This window comes from Pelodiscus sinensis, chromosome 7, assembly GCF_049634645.1.
Source record: "Pelodiscus sinensis isolate JC-2024 chromosome 7, ASM4963464v1, whole genome shotgun sequence".
Lineage (NCBI taxonomy): Eukaryota > Metazoa > Chordata > Testudines > Trionychidae > Pelodiscus > Pelodiscus sinensis.
The window spans coordinates 65,415,441-65,432,600 of NC_134717.1; the positions used below are offsets into that span (position 1 = coordinate 65,415,441).

General features: G+C 42.9%; 1 protein-coding gene across 13 annotated transcripts in view; it reads right to left on the reverse strand.

Annotated features, from left to right (window-relative positions):
• Positions 1–17,160, reverse strand: part of PCNT (pericentrin) — a 179,211-nt gene that overhangs the window by 117,087 nt on the left and 44,964 nt on the right. For all 13 annotated transcript variants that reach the window (XM_075934141.1, XM_075934137.1, XM_075934138.1 and 10 more), the window contains 5 exons: positions 10,986–11,202; positions 8,536–8,774; positions 6,358–6,833; positions 5,126–5,702; positions 2,040–2,273 (listed from right to left, as the gene is read on the reverse strand). In XM_075934141.1, coding sequence (XP_075790256.1) covers positions 2,040–2,273; positions 5,126–5,702; positions 6,358–6,833; positions 8,536–8,774; positions 10,986–11,202 — 1,743 coding nt within the window. The remainder of the gene's footprint in view (positions 1–2,039; positions 2,274–5,125; positions 5,703–6,357; positions 6,834–8,535; positions 8,775–10,985; positions 11,203–17,160) is intronic.

The following is a 17,160-nucleotide window of genomic DNA, read 5'->3' on the forward strand; positions in this document are numbered from 1 at the left end:
ACAGGGAAGAAATACATCCTGGTGGTGGTGGATTTTGCCACCCGCTACCTTAAGGCTGTGGCTCTGCCCTCTATCGAAGCAGACACGGTGGCAGACTCACTGCTGGCCATTTTCAGCAGGGTGGGGTTTCCCCAGGATGTCCTCACGGACCAGGGATCCAACCTCATGTCAGCCCTGCTCCAGTGCTTGTGGGAGAAGTGTGAGGTCCAGCACATCTGGGCCTCAGCATATCACCCCCAGACCAATGGGTTGGTGGAGAGGTTCAATGGGACTCTGAAGTAGATGCTAAGGACCTTTATGCACCAACACCCACAGGACTGGGACAAGTACCTATCCCATCTGCTGTTTGCATACAAGGAGGTGCCGCAGGAGTCCACGGGGTTCTCTCCATTCGAGCTGCTATGTGGGAGGCTGGCCTGACTGTAAAGGCTGGTAAGTGCAAGGTCAGAATGGCCGAGGTGTCCTACCTGAGCCATAAGGTGGGGAGCGGCTGCTTGAAGCCAGAACCGACCACGGTGGAAGCCATCCAAGACTGGCCAATTCTCCAGACCAAGAAGCAGGTCCAGTCTTTCATTACGATGGCAGGGTACTACCGGAGGTTTGTGCCCACCTTCGGCTCCATTGCTGCCCCAATCACGGAGCTGTGCCTGAAGGGCAGGCCAGACAGGGTGGTCTGGACGGAGCAGTGCCAGGGGGCCCTCTGTGCACTGAAGGAGGCCCTGGTCAAGGCCACAGTGTTGGTAAACCCAGACTTTGACAAGCCTTTTATCGTGTTTACCGATGCCTCGGACACCAGGCTGGTGGCAGTGCTGATGCAGGTGGACGAGACGAGGGAGCGACTCCCCCATCATGTACCTGAGCAGGAAGCTGCTGCCCCGGGAGCGGAGCTACGCGGCCATAGAGAAGGAATGCTGGCGATGGGGTGGGCCCTTCGAAAGCTGCAGCCGTACCTGTTTGGCCGGCATTTCACTGTGTACACCGACCACTGCCCCATGACCTGGCTGCACCAGATGAAGGGGACCAACGCCAAGCTGCTGAGGTGGAGCCTGCTGCTGCAGGACTATGACATGGAAGCGATCCACGTCAAGGGGAACGCCAACATCATCGCTGACACGCTGTCCGTAGTGGGGAGCCTGAACTTCCCCAGGCCACAGACAGAGTGACCCCGCTCTGTTTGCTCTCGGAGGGAAGGAGAGATGTGGTCTAGTGTCAGTTCCTTGCTGGTAGCTATGCTTGGGCGGTGGGCTGTGGAGGACCCCCACTGGTGGTTGTCTGAGAGCACGGCCCAGCAAGAGGGTCCTCAGAACAGTGGCCAAACCGGTTCTATTTGTGAAGGGAAGAGAGGGGACAAAGGAAGTGTGTGCTGGGGGAAGGGAGGGCTAGAACCATGAGAGAGACAGACTGAGGTTGCTGGGGCTGAAGGCAAAGGGTGATGGACCCATAACACAAGGGGTCTGAAACACCCTGGCCCCGAATCCTGTAAACACACCATGTCTATGCTGTGCTGTATCCTGGAGGAGCAAAAACCTCACTATTCTACTGCTGGCGGAATCTGTTCTTGCTGGCGGAACCCCGACTGTGTCATCACAGCTGTGGTTTTTTCAACCATGGTAAACCTCATTTTACAAGGAAAAAGGTCTTTTTTCAAAAGTGCTTTTTCAAAAAAAGGCATTCTTGAATGCAAACAGGGTTTTTTCCAAAGAAAGCATCCAGACTGCCTGGGTGTTCTCTTTTGAAAAAGTGGCTCACCTTTTCGAAAGAAGCGGTTGCAGTCCAGATGCTCTCTTTCAAAAGAGGCTTTTTCCCTGACACACAGAGCAAGCATTGGCATGATAAGCTAAGCTAAAACAAAATCTGTCACTATTTTAAAGCGAGTTTAGGTAGTTTTAAATTTCTCAAGGTTCTTTTGTTTCTTTGCTTATACCAGATCAGTGAATCAAATCAAGTAGTATCCAGCTCTGTAAATGGTGATTTTTACTTTAGGTAACAACATTGAATTTGTTCTATTTTAGAAGATAAGCTATTTGAGCAGCCCTTACCTTCTGTTCATGTTCATGCTGAGCTTTTAGCTTCTCTAGCTCTTCCTGCAGCTGCCTAGAATATTCTTCTTTCTGTTTCTGAAATTCTGCCATATGGAGATCTTGCAGGTCGTTAAGTGCTTTTTTATGATGTTCCTCCATATGTAATACTTCTTCACGCAATACCATCAGAGCTTTATGATTTTCTTCTTCCAACATACATCTTTGATTTTGAAGAGCTATGTTCAAATCCTCCTATAAAAATTGATCATTTAAAAATGTCAAACATTCTCATTATACAGAAATTCATTAACCGTATACTGTAGTAACCATTAAATATTCATTACGAAGTTACCCGCTGCAAACTGAATTTCCAAGCCACGTAAGTAAATATTTACCACTGCCATCTTCTAGACCCTGACTAAGCATGCACTCCACTCACCTCTGAACGTATTATTTTTACAGATTAATTAATAAGCAATTACATTTCTATAGGTCTTATTCCTTCCTATATACAACTCTAGACACAATCCCCAACTACAAATTAAATTAAAATCTGAAGCACTTAAACATGAGATATCAGCGGAAAAGGGAAGTTTTCTTGAATCAGGGACTAACAACTTTTTTGCTTATCTTCAAGTAGGCTTACAAATTTAGACTTAGATAAATCAATACAAAGTGATGCCTCTATCTATATTCAACAATAGGAAAATATTCAATAGCATCTACTGGGACTTAATATCCCAGCAACAACCATGTGCCCTACTTCTGGGACCCTTGATACATAACTAAGAGGCTGAAGCATTCAAACACACTCAAAAGATGTTATTTCAATGTACTGGAACCTTAAATATTTCTACAGACTTCCTAATTTCTGCTCAAGTTTTTAAAATTATGCAAAACGTGATTTAGCAGGATCTTAGATTTGCTATGAGATTACTGAATGTTCAGAATCTATTAAAGAGCATTTTCACCTTTAACAAATTGCTAAGCACTAATTAACATGAAGGATGAAGTTAGCTACAAAGTGGAAGGTTTTTTGAGTGTTGAGTTGTACTACAAGTTCATTAAAATGTATAATTGAGCTAGATCAATATACAGTATTGTCATACACGAGGACTGAAGCAAAAGAATTAGTGCCCTAAGACTGCCACCTTTTATGATTCCCCACAACCGATTTACCCAATATGACCAAAAGGAAGAAATGATGAAAAAGAGATGCATTTACAGGAGTCTTGTAAGCAAAACACGAGAAGCAATTCTTCCACTCTACTATGCATTGATTAGGCCTCAACTGGAGTACTGTGTCCAGTTCCGAGCAACACACTTCAGGAAAGATGTAGAGAAATTGGAGAAGGTCCAAAGAAGTGCCACAAAAATTATTAAAGATCTAGAAAACGCTACCTGTTAGAGAAGACTGAATCAACTAGATTGTTTTGTTTAGAAAAGAGAAGACTGAGAGGGGACATGATAGTGATGTGTAAAAGGGAAGTCAAATCCCCCGGAGCCATTGACTCCCCTATGAGGGGCACGTACAATATACATACATTGCTAATGCTTAGATATATTTGCTATTTGTATAGGAGTAAGACATGACAAAGGTCAAGGCCTGTCACAAGTAATAACTTATATTAAGGAGACGAGGGGAAGTGAAACCAGTCTTCTGTTAAGTAGAGATATGGATAGATTCCACATCCTTTAAACTTGTGACCGGCTCAAGCAGGAAAGGAAAAAGGGAAGTATGGCTCGCCCATTGTTCAGCAAAAGTGAATGAATGTAACACAGCTGTAACTGCAAAGTCAGCAAGTAGGCATTGTATTTAACCTCATTGGGAAAATTAACCTGACCTATAGGAATGCTAAACGTCAAAAATGAAGTAACCTATCATGTTAAGGCACCTAAACCAGGAAGGATGTTAACCCTATAAGAACCCCTGCATATGAGATGTTGGGGGTCGGCTCTGCTTTGAACATTGAGTTCCTTAGCCGTACCTTGGTTGCAACCAATAAACTTGAGTTGGACCCAGCCTGAAAGTGTGACTCTTCTTGGGGTAAATCAGACTAGCCTCCAAGGGGACGAAACTAGCAATTTATGCAACAATAGCATGAGGGGACATGATAGCTATAAGGAGGCAGGAGAGAGAAAACAAACATTCTTCTTAACCTCTTAGAATAGGATAAGCAGCAATGGGCTTAAATTGCAGCAAGGGAGGTTTAGGTTGGACATTAGGAAAAAATTCCTAACTGTCAGGGCGGTTTAACACTGGAATAAATTGCTTAGGGAGGTTGTGAAATCTCCATCATTGGAGATATTTAAGAGTAGGTTAGACATTAATCAGTCAGGGATGATCTAGATGGTGCTCAGTCCTGCCATGTGGGCAGGGGACTAGACTTGTTGACCTCTTGACATCCATTCCAATTCTAGTATTCTATGATTCTAGATCCTGAGCTTGCTGTTTAGAATATTTTTGTATCATGTACCACTAAGGAAGAATGTCAGTAACAATCGAGAACCAGCTTTACTACTAGATCGTTTTAAGATTTACCAGCTCTTCAACCATGGTGCACTAAAGAAATCCTTTTCAAAACATACAAATTTTGACTCTTAAAAAACTGTAGGAACCTGTCCATTCTGGAAGGTTTTATGCAAATTATGTTTTCAAATTATGTCAAAATAAGTATATAAAGTAAATGATTTCTATCATCATTTTGTTCCCAAAATGAAACCTCCACGGAAGATATAAAGCTGTTGAAGAAAATATGAACTATTCTCTCATTTCCAAGCCTTGTAGATTTGAAACATTTTTGCATGTAGTGGAAGTAAAGAAGAAAATGTTTGTATTGCTATTAAACTCAGAACCTAATCTTCCATACTGATCACATTTAAATATGCTTATAATTTTTCTCCTTTTGTCTTCGTTTTTAGCACAATTAAGAAAACTATTAAAATGGACCTATGCAGGAGCTGACGACTCAACAGAGCATTCCACAAAGAGAACAAAAGCATGGAAAACCAGTTTCAAAACCAACAGCCTTTCATTTTAAAACAATCTAAATTTAAAAGCAGAGAGGGTCATCTTACTGCTATATATTTCCCCCTAAACCCACCTTATGAGCTTCTTCCAGCTCAGCAGCCATGGCTTTAAGCTTTTCAATATGAACAGTAGCTAGCTCAATTTTCAGATCGTCTTGTGAAAGCTGCAGCTCTTCAGCATGTTTTAATTTGAGCCTTTCTATTTCATGAGTCAAAACTGTTTGATTTGCCTTATCCTTCTCGTGCAGCTGTTCTGTGAAATGCCTCTGTAGATCCTCAACAGCTTGTTTGTGCTCATCTCGTATAATCTGAATTTCAGAGAGGTACGAACACTCCAAAGAATCCAGATTTGACAAGTGTTTGGCTTCCATTCCATCAACGTGTGCTTGATGCTTTGCCTGCAGGTCACCTATATGAGCTTCAAACTGAGCCTGCTGTTTGCTTTGTAAGGCAGACTTAAGTGTTTCCATTTCAGCTTGGTGCTTGGTCTGTAACTCAGCTGTGAGAGATAAAATCTGTTGCTTATGCTTCTCCTGCAGTTGACGACTTTGGAGTTCTAGCTCATCAGCATGCTTCCCTTTCAACTCTTGAAGTAGATACTCTTGTTCTGTGGTGAATTTCTGGGTCATAATTTTGTGTTCCTCCATAAATCTAATTTCCAAGAACATTAAAAATGTTGTTAAACAAGAATTGATAAGAGCCAAAGAAAAAAAAACTAGGCAAAAACTGTTAATTTGATTACCACATTTTTAACCATTTTATCCATAGCAAGACAAAGAAATTATCTTAGACCTACACAATGGCCTATGTAAAGTGAAATGCTCCTCTCTAATTATTACATACAAGTGCCCATATTACAAAGTTCTTAATATAGGTGGCAGCATCCATAGTATCCAAGCATTTAATGTACATGTACAGTGATTATTAACTCCAACTCACGACAAAGTCATATGAACAGGGAAACGTGAGGAAGCCTGCTTTGTCAACACATTCGGAAATTCAGTTCAGTGTGAACTGAGCAGAAAGCAACTGAGGGAACCGGGACTAGAGATTTCCCTTACTGGAAGGTTAGGCATATAAAAATGATGTTCCCATTTATTTCTATATATAATACTGGAGTGATTATTTTTTAAGTAACAGCTAATCCTAGTGTGCATTATATGAAGTAAAACAGAGCAGTGAAACTTCATGGATAAAACTACCACTCCTTTCTAAAATAATGCAAGTTATATTTAGATAATTTTAGGTACCATCAATTGACAAAATTGTGAATTGCCATTTCTTAAGAGATTTTAAAACAACATACTTGTTCTGTGCTTCCGTAAGTTTAATTGCACATTCTTCTTGAAGTTCAAGTGTGGCTTTTCCCAAGTCTTTTTCCATGCGTGCCTTAGCAGCTTGTAGTTCACTGTCATACTGCGCCTGAGTTTTCTGTGTAGCTTGAATACTCGCTAAGCTATCCTCTAGCTGCCGCAAACTGTTCTGCTGCTCCTTAAGGGACTTTTCCAATTCTACAATTCTGGCAGCCTGCTGATCCTTAAGCTGATTCATTTCAGCTTCACGAAGTTCAAACTCCTTTTGCAAAGTTTGTTTCTCATACTCTGCCTTGTTTTCAAGTTCTATACGTAACAGAGATAACTTCTCTTCAGCTTTAATACTCAAGGCTTCTCTTTCACACTTCCATTCCTCCTCTTTCTCTTTGTGCATTTCTGCCATTCGCTGTACCTCTTCTCTAGCTCTTTTTAATTCTTTCTTGTGATCGTCAACAAGTCCGCGTTTTATCTATGGACATTAAATAAAAAGATTAAATCGTAACTACTGGAAATGTTCAGAATAGAAGAGTTATTATCTATGTAAGCTCTTTCAGCTCCTCAACTGTAGACCAATACAGCCTTCAGAGTCAATGGGTCCTAAGATCCTGAGTTTACCATGTTTTCAGCTGCAGAATTATATAAAAAGACAGGTAAAATGCATTGAACATTTTACTTTTCTACATAAGCAACTGCTATAGTTGATACAGGGATGTTATAGAACTGTAAATAGAAGGAAGTGATTTGCATGACTGACTGGTAAACGGTAAGAGGAGAAAAGACATGTTACATGAAAATGTGGGCTATATCACAAAAAGAATTAAGAAAAAATATTAACATTTTACCATTTTCTAAGAACCATCTAAATAATTGAAGTCTTGTGATCACGTCAACTTTTGAAGCAAAAAACAAGATAAAGATGTTAATTTGTTGATGCCTTATTTAAGTCAAAGCATTATTAAGAAAACCAAGAAACAAGTAGTAAAGGAAGATTTAAATGACTCAGTTCCAACCAAAAAAATCCCACATTTTCATATTAAAATGCCATGAAGCCTGAATGTAAGTCTTTCAATTTATGTCTAAGATCCTCCCTCTCCTCTCATTCCCTCTACTTTCTATTATATCAATTCACAAAGGAAATAAGCATAGCAAACACATCAGATTCAAATCTTTCTGCAGATAAGTTTTCAGAGTGCAAGAAAAATCAGAAATGGTATTGATGTAATTTCAAATGTGTGATGCACGGGCAAACTTGAAGAATAGAGATGAATACATTATTATAAAACCATTCATCTTCATTCACCCGTTCTTCTCCTTGGCTATGTCTAGACTGCAAGCCTCTTTCGAAAGAGAGCGTCTAGACTGCACGCGGAACTTTCGAAAGAGCAAGCCGCTTTTTCGAAAGAAAGCACCCTGTGAGTCTGGATGCTCTCTTTCGAAGAAGCCCTATTTACATTCAAGAACGCCTTCTTTCGAAAGAAGCACTTTCGAAAGAAGGCGTTCTTCCTCGTGAAATGAGGTTTACCGCCGTCGAAAGAAAAGCCGCGTTCTTTCGATTTAATTTCGAAAGAACGCAGCTGCAGTCTAGACGCAGGTGAAGTTTTTTCGGAAAAAGGCTACTTTTCCCGAAAAAAACCCCTGAGTCTGGACACAGCCCTTTACATATGCATTAGGGATGTGAACAGCTAATGGTTAACAGTTACCCTGGAGCAGCCCCACGGGGATGCCAGCTCCTAGTACACAAGAGCTGAAAGTCAGCAGCCAGCATGAGGTTGTAAGCAGTCAGGCTAGAGCAGCTTCTGCCCGCAGCACGGAGGCCCATTCCAGGCCAGCTGCGTTGCACAGGGAAGCCACTCCAACCCAGTCAGCTGGAACACACACCTGCCACCTACCTTTGTTTCATCAGTTAGCCAGTTAAACTTAACATTTAACTGGTAACCTGATTAAATGGTGTTTTACATCCTTAATATCCATCAACCACTTGTAGACCCAACTCATCAGAACATTACAAAGCTTTAGCCACGTAATTACCACAAGATCCACTACAAACAAGAGTGTTCAAATGTTAAGTGCCATTCCACCCACTATTCCCATTGATTTTGCTTCGTACCTGGCAGACATGCTATTTGGCATAGTTCTGTCATATTAAACACAAAGCAACTAATAAATACTACCTTTTCCAGCTCCTCTTCCAGATGGCTTTCATGCTGGACGCCCATGTCTTTTAGCTTAGTAATCTCTCTCTCTAAGTGTTGTATTTCTAGTTGCAGTTCTGCAACGTGCTGTCTCTCACACTGAAGGACGGAGAGTTTAGCTTTGTGCTCGTTCTCCAGCACACATACTCTTTCAGCAACTTCTGCTTCAACCTGGCGTGCTGCATCTTGAGCACTTTGTAGACGCAATTTTGTAATTTCTAGATTGACATTGAAAAAAAGATTTTGCATTTTTTCCCCCATGGGTCTTGATTCATAAAAGTTAAAAAACTGAAGGTCATTCATGACAGAAAAATAGTAAACATCAATGGCTCTCCCAATTTCAAGACTACCAAGCAGTAAATAAAATGTTTCCAATTACATTTCTTAAATGGTCCCTCTAGTGCTGGAATATATGAACTTTAATAATAACCTTTTAATGTACTATACGTTATTGCTACCTATAAAGCCTAAAAACATCTTGAATGTAAAGGTAGAAGAAACTCATCGTAATTTTTTCAGAGCTTAATGGATAATGAGATGGTAGATTCTGAAGATAAAATATTCTCTCAGCTCAAGCATTCCTTAGTGAACAAAACAAAAAATATAACCATAATGAACATAAGCCCTCCCCAAAACAGCAGAAAAGCAGCTTTGCCAAAGATTAGCACGTTAATGATTTTTTTATATTTAAACAGTTTGCGTAGTATATCACATCAGAAATGCCTAAATATCAGAAATATACCTTTTATAAATAATTTTACATATAGCAAATTAAATAACATCTGACTAATGGTATTCAATCAACTCTACTCACATTTAGAAATGACTATCTTTCAGGGTTTGGATGCCAAGTCCAAAAAGCTTTGCTCTCACATATACAATCTTAGAGGGGAAAAATATGTAAGGGCTACCATCATCTACTCTCCACACCTTCACAGCATTTGTATAATTTATATAAAAACCTTTTGAAATTGCTTTGCACCTAGCTCCTTCTCCCCTGCTTCCAAAACCGAAACTAAAAGCCATCCCTTCCAGCCCTGCCCCCCAGCCAGGGGCGGCATTCCACCTTCCTTTGTTGCTCTCCGTGGGGGGGTAACTGGTAGAACAGGTTACCTTCCTGTCCCATCAGCTACTCCGCTGGGCCATGGTACAGACAGCAGCCAGTGGGGGTCAGCCACAGCCCAAGCCTAGCAACCAGCAAGGTACCCACACTACGTCACAAAGTCCCCCGGCACCGGCTATGTACGGGGCATGGCAGGACACGGATGCTCCACACTTTAAAAGCCCCAGCCAAGCAGGGTGGAGGGGAGAGGCAGAGCATGGACGGAGCATGCGTGGTGTGCTCTTGTGCCGTAAGACAGCTTTGGGCCGGGGGGAGGAAGGGGCGCGCCCGGGCGCCACCCAACGCCAGGGCGCCAGGATTCAAAGGGAGCCGGCACTCACGGCAAGAGTGGGGAGTGGACCAACGGAGGGGTGGAGGCACAACCGGGTCACACTTCCAGAAGGACCCCCAAGGCATCACGGGCGAGAGGTGGAAGGGACAGGGGCGAGAGAGACATCCCGGCACTGACTGGTTGGTGGACCAGGTGAGGGGAGAGGAAGCAGCCTAGGGCAGGGCATTATTGTCCGGGAGCTGGTGCATTACGGCAGGAAGACCCACCAGCCGGACTGGACCAAAACAAGTCCGCATCTTTAGGGCCCTGGGCTGGGGTCCGTGAGTGAGGGCGGGCCCGGACCCCCCTCTCCCCGGTGTTGGAGGCGGTGCGAGAAGCCCTGGGCACATTCGGGTCAGGCTGACCCACTGAGTGGAAGGCAATAGAGAGGACTGATATGACGAGACTTGGCGCGGGTTGGACTCTTGTACCCACCGGGGTGAGAAGTAAATAAAAACATGAATGGGCTAATTGGGGTCTGCGTGTGTACACCATCCCTGAACTAAGTGCTGTTAAAGCCATAAAAATCGAAGAAAGTGAGGAGACATGGAACAAGATTTTTTCCTCCCCCCAATTTCTTTCTGCTAGTGTCTACAGGTTTCTTGTAACACTTGAGTAGAGAAACTCTAAGAAAGAAATGTGACAGCTTGATAGGGCCCTTTCTAAGCATCAAATATGGCAAGGTAACATATATGAGACACTGCTGTGATAACTGTTCCTTAGCTGTAGATCATTATATTTTACAAACTAACACTAAGGACTCTTCAGCAGGAATATTTATGCAAATGAAGTTAGAAGTTCAAACGAACCATGAAAAGTCCAATTCTCAGTACCATTATTAAGAAGTTTAAAGTGCTACATTTCTTTTTATGTAATTTCAAACTAAATTGGAGTTTTCCTAGTCCTGCAAATAATCCTTTTAAGCCTAAAGATAAAAAAAAATGTTTTGACAATCCAAGATTTCCATTTTACACGTGAACCTGCAGTACATCTTACCTTTGATGTGCTCTTCTGAAATCTTGGCACGGAGTTGTTCAAGATCTAGACAATGTTTCTTTTTTAATTCCTCAATTTCTGAGATATATCTGTCTGACAGATCCATCTTCATCTTCATCAGGTCCTCCTTATATTGCAGTGCAAGGGAAGATCTTAAGGAGTCTATCTCACACCTGTGTTTCTCCTCCAATTGCAGTCGCAAACAAGTAAGTTCTTCCTGCAGAAAACATACTTTCAGAACAGGTACCTTTATCTTTCAGACAAACAGACTAAAGAATTAATTTGACAGTAAGTGCTGTGATGGGGTGAGGCCAGACCCACTACAGTTGAATGGTGGAAGACAGGTAACACTAGCCCCAGGATAAGTAGATCCCTTTTCCCTTGGTAACTGAACAGGGGTTACTCCAGGTTAATTAGGACCCCCGGGGCCAATCAAGGGTCTTCCAGAACCAGTTAAAAGTCTCCTCATCAACTACACAGGTGCGTGATGGGAGCTGTGTGAGGAAGGCAAGCTACTGCACAACTGGGCAGTGCAAATACCGGCAAGCACTAGGAGCAAAACCACATAGGAAGAGGCAACTGGTGGAGGAAATCCTGCCCAATGACATGGATGGCCCTTCTGGGTCCTAAAAGCGTAAGGGAAAACCCCCCTTCCCACCAGATAGGAGACTGAACCAGGGTCTGGTTTGTTGCCACCACATCTAGCTGTGTCTACACTGTGGCAGGTTACAACACAGTAAATTAGCTCCCAAAGTATCTACTTAGCGTGCACAAACTCTGCAGTTGCTCCACGACCTCAAATGAAATGTAGAGCTTTCTGTGCAGTGGCTACAGAGCTGCAGTGCCAGTGTGGATGCCCTACTGTATTATAGCACTGACTGGCCTTAAGTATCTGTCCCACGATGCAGATTCTCTTCACTCTGGTCAATAGTTTAAACTCTACAATACTCAGACCGATCCTTTACATTTCTTGGGAATTTGCAAGTCCCCTTCCTGTTTTCTAAGCAACACATGCAGTGTTCTCAGCGCATCTTTCAAGGTGAATATGCCTGCTCCACATATCAGGCAATCCCCTATTATAAGCAATGCCAAGGTGCTGAACCCTCACACACTTAGGGTGTGTCTAGACTACATGCCTCCTTCGACGGAGGCATGTAGATTAGCCAGATCGGAAGAGGGAAATGAAGCCGCGATTAAAATAATCGCGGCTTCATTTAAATTTAAATGGCTGCCCCGATCTGCCGATCAGCTGTTTGTCGGCAGATCGGGGGAGTCTGGACGCGATGCGCCGACAAAGAAGCCTTTCTTCATCGGCACAGGTAAACCTGGTTTCACGAGGCTTACCTGTGCCGATGAAGAAAGGCTTCTTTGTCGGCGCATCGCGTCCAGACTCCCCCGATCTGCCGACAAACAGCTGATCGGCAGATCGGGGCAGCCATTTAAATTTAAATGAAGCCGCGATTATTTTAATCGCGGCTTCATTTCCCTCTTCCGATCTGGCTAATCTACATGCCTCCGTCGAAGGAGGCATGTAGTCTAGACACACCCTTAGTGGAAAGGCGACTGTCCAGCCACTATTGCGCTGCTGCCATAGGAATTATAGAATCATAGAATAATAGGACTGGAAGGGACCTCAAGAGGTCATCGAGTCCAGCCCCCCGCCCTCAAGGCAGGACCAAGCTCCACCTACACCATCCCTGACAGATGTCTATCTAACCTGTTCTTAAATATCTCCAGAGAGGGAGATTCCACCACCTCCCTTGGCAATTTATTCCAATATTTGACCACCCTGACAGTTAGGAATTTTTTCCTAATGTCCAATCTAAACCTCCCCTGCTGCACTTTAAGCCCATTACTCCTTGTCCCGTCCTCAGAAACCAAGAGGAACAAATTTTCTCCTTCCTCCTTGTGACACCCTTTTAGATATTTGAAAACCGCTATCATGTCCCCCCTTAATCTTCTTTTTTCCCAAACTAAACAAGCCCAGTTCATGAAGCCTGGCTTCATAGGTCATGTTCTCTAAACCTTTAATCATTCTTGTCGCTCTGCTCTGTACCCTTTCCAATTTCTCCGCATCTTTCTTGAAATGTGGCGCCCAGAACTGGACACAGTACTCCAGCTGAGGCCTAACTAGTGCAGAGTAGAGCGGCAGAATGACTTCACGAGTTTTGCTTACAACACACCTGTTGATACAACCTAGAATCATATTTGCTTTTTTTGCAACAGCATCACACTATGACCCCTAGATCCCTTTCCGCCATGCTCCTTCCTAGACAGTCGCTTCCCATCTTGTATGTATGGAACTGATTGTTCCTTCCTAAGTGGAGCACTTTGCATCTCTCTTTATTAAACCTCATCCTGTTTCCCTCTGACCATTTCTCTAACTTGCTAAGGTCATTTTGAATTATGTCCCTATCCTCCAAAGAAGTTGCAACCCCACCCAGTTTGGTGTCATCTGCAAACTTAATGAGCGTACTCTCTATCCCAATATCTACATCATTGATGAAGATATTGAACAGTACGGGTCCCAAAACAGACCCTTGAGGAACTCCACTTGTTATCCCTTTCCAGCTGGATTTAGAACCGTTAACAACAACTCTCTGACTACGGTTATCCAACCAATTATGCACCCACCTTATCGTGGCCCTATCTAAGTTATATTTGCCTAGTTTATCAATAAGAATATCATGCGAGACCGTATCAAATGCCTTACTAAAGTCTAGGTATATGACATCCACCGCTTCTCCCTTATCCACAAGGCTCGTTATCCTATCAAAGAAAGCTATCAGATTAGTTTGGCATGACTTGTTCTTCACAAACCCATGCTGGATATTCCCTATCACTTTATTACCTTCCAAGTGTTTGCATATGATTTCCTTAATTACCTGCTCCATTATCTTCCCTTATGATATCTATGAGCCAAGATCAAGATGCAAGACCAAAGGGAGAAATGATGGGAATGCACTGCAGTGCTGGGTCAAAATGAAGGAAATGCAGAAAGGGAAGGAAATCTGCCGCTGTGATGCTGCGCCCATGGCCTGCTAGTTCTACAAAGAGCTGGGCGTGATAATTAGTGGCCACCCAACCTCCACAGCAAAGGTCCCCATGGACACTTCTGGGGCTGTGCCAGCTGACAGTAGGCCAAAACAGAAAGAGGACACCATGAATGAGGGTGCTGAGAGGTAGGGGTACCCAAAGCCAAAGCAAGATTTGGTATTGACAAGTACATGCCATCAGGAGCTTTTGTCTACCCCCGAGAGGCTAGAGAATCACAGCAGTCAGAGCTTGGGGAAGTGCCAACAGCAAGGGTGGTCCCTGATAAGTAGCTTTGATTTTGGGACTTACTAAAGCAATTGGAGGCAGGATGGTTGCAGAAAGCATGTTTGGGACTGTGTGGTGCTCATAGCAACACATGCCTGGTTCAAGATGCATAACAGACTGTTGATGGTCTCTCTGACTTGACAATAATCTGCCTCAGAGATCACCACAAAAGTCTCACGGAGATACAGAGAAGCTGCCGTGCAGATTGCGCAGTAAGAGCTGCTTTGTTCTTTGCCCCATTAAGGATAACATTCCCACATCGTGATGCCCTCGGGGAGGGGAGGAGCAGTAGGGTGAAGGTGGAGAACCATTGCTGCACACGGACAACCTACGTAAGGGCCAGAGCAGATGCCCAAGTACGGCAGAAGACCATTCCTTGCTTCCCTAGTCATTCTTTGTACCTGTTCAGCACGTCGTTGAACCAATCCCTGCTGCTACCAGGAAAGGGGAATCTCCAAGGATTACAATAGGCATTTTGACTTTTCCTACAGTGATCTTCTGGTTCAAAAAGAAAGTCCTCACACTTCTGGTTTCCTTAACAGACCCATGTTTGGAAAGATCCACGTGTCATACACCTGTCTGGATCAGCCTATATTCATGTCCATGCAATGCTCACAGCGATTCACTAGCACCTAGAGAACCATGGAGAAATACCCCTTCTGATTAATGCTTTTAGAGACTAGATGGTCTGGTGCCATACTTGGAATATGCATGCCATCTATCATGCCTCCTCAGTTAGGGAAGCCCATTTGTGCAAAATCAGCCACAATGTCACATGTCGCCCAGAATCTTTTTGGAGGATGATGTGATTAATAGCCTCCTCTACACTTCCATCAACATGAGTCCATCAGTCCACCATCCCCATTCCCAGATCCACTGATGACCTAATAGTAATGGTCTGCAGTAGCCAGCTTGCGCAGTGGAATCTGCACATTTGTCCATGGGCAGGATAGCTCTCACCCTCATGTCCTTGTGCTGAAGAGTGAAAGCTCATGCAAAGCGGCTTTCTACATCAGAAAGTTCTGGGGCCACTGCCTATCATCATCCCAGACTTGCATGACTCCGTGAATACCACAAGCAATCTTGTGTCGCAGCTACTACATATGGCAAGATGCACATCGGACTTGGTCTTTCACTTTGTGGTTTAAGGAATAACTCAACTGCTATTCATAGAATCATAGCCGACTACAACTGGAAAAGTTTCAGAAGGATAGCCGAGTTAGTCTGTAACAAAAAAAAAAAAAAAAAACGTAAACAAATAGTCTGGTAGCATTATAAAGACTAACAAAACACGTAGATGGTATCATGAGCTTTCATCTCAAGAAGTGGACTGTGCCCACGAAAGCTCATGATACCATCTACGTGTTTTGTTAGTCTTTATAATGCTACTAGACTATTTGTTGTTAGAACTGGAAAGGAGCTTGACAGGTCATTGAGTCCAGTCCCCCGCTCTCCCGGCAGAACCAACACCATCAAATGATCCCAGACACCCTGACAGGGAGCTTTTCTTAATGTCCAACCTACACCTCCCTCAACGAAATTTAAGCCCATTACCTCTTGTCCTATCCTCAGAGGTTAAGGAGAATATTTTTTTCTCTCTCTCTCCTTTTAACACCCTTTTAGGATGCTGTTATGTCCCCTCTCAGTTTTTTCTTTTTCCAAACGAAAGAACCCGAATTCTTTTAGTCTTTAGTCTTTCCTCCTAGGTCATGTTTTCTAGACCTTTAATCATTTTTATTTCTCTTCTTTGGATCTTAACCTATTTATCCACATCTTTCCTGAAATGCAGTACCCAGAACTGGACACAATACTCCAGTAGAGGTCTAATCAATGCAGAGTAAAACTGAAGAATTACTTCTCGTGTATTGCTCACAATACTCCTATTAATGCATCCCAAAATCATGTTTGCTTTTTTTGTAACAGCGCCATATGATTAACTCATATTTACCTTGTGATCCACTACGATCCCTAGAACCCTTTCTGCAGTACTCCTTCCTAGAAAGTTCCTCCTTATTCTGTATGTGTGAAACTGATTGTTCCTCCAAACGATGTCTCCAGTTTGTCCAGATTATTTTAAATTACAGTCCTATCCTCCAAAGTACTTGCAACCTCTTCCAGCTTGGTATCATCCACAAACTATACAAGCTTACTCTGTGCCATTTTCTAAATCACTTATGAAGATACTGAATCGGTCCCAAAACTGATCGGAGCGGAATCCCACTTGTTATATGCCCTTCCAGCATGACTCAATTGTTGATAACTACTCTATCAGAACAGTTATCCAACTAGTTATGAACCCATCTTATAAAACCCATTTAGGTTCTATTTTCCTAGTTTAATGATAATAAGATCATGCAAGACTGTTAAATACCTTACTAAATTCCACATCCACGGCTTCCCCTTTACTCACAAGACTTATTTTCTTATCAAAGAAAGCTATCACCTTCATTTGAATAAGATTTGTTCTTGACAAATCTATATTATCACCTTATATTCCAGATGTTTGCAGATTAATGCCTTAATTATTTGCTTATTTTTCCTTGCATAGAAGTTAAGCTGATTGGTCTGCAGTTTTCTCTGTTATTTGCTTTCTTATAGATTGGCATTGTATTTGCCCCTTTCCAGTCTTCTGGAATCTCTCCTTCTTGATGCTAGTGAGCTCTATTAGCATTTTCTTAAACAGTGTGGGATCCGTTCCTACAGACTGATGAGGCAGAGTACTCGAGTAGATATACTCTATGAGGCTCCCCCTTTTCCTCCACCTCATCAAGAAGGCTGGGAGGAACCCTGCTCAGGCAAGGTGTGGACAGCAAGCCCAGGGGTATGAGGAAATTCTGATGGAGAGAAGAATACA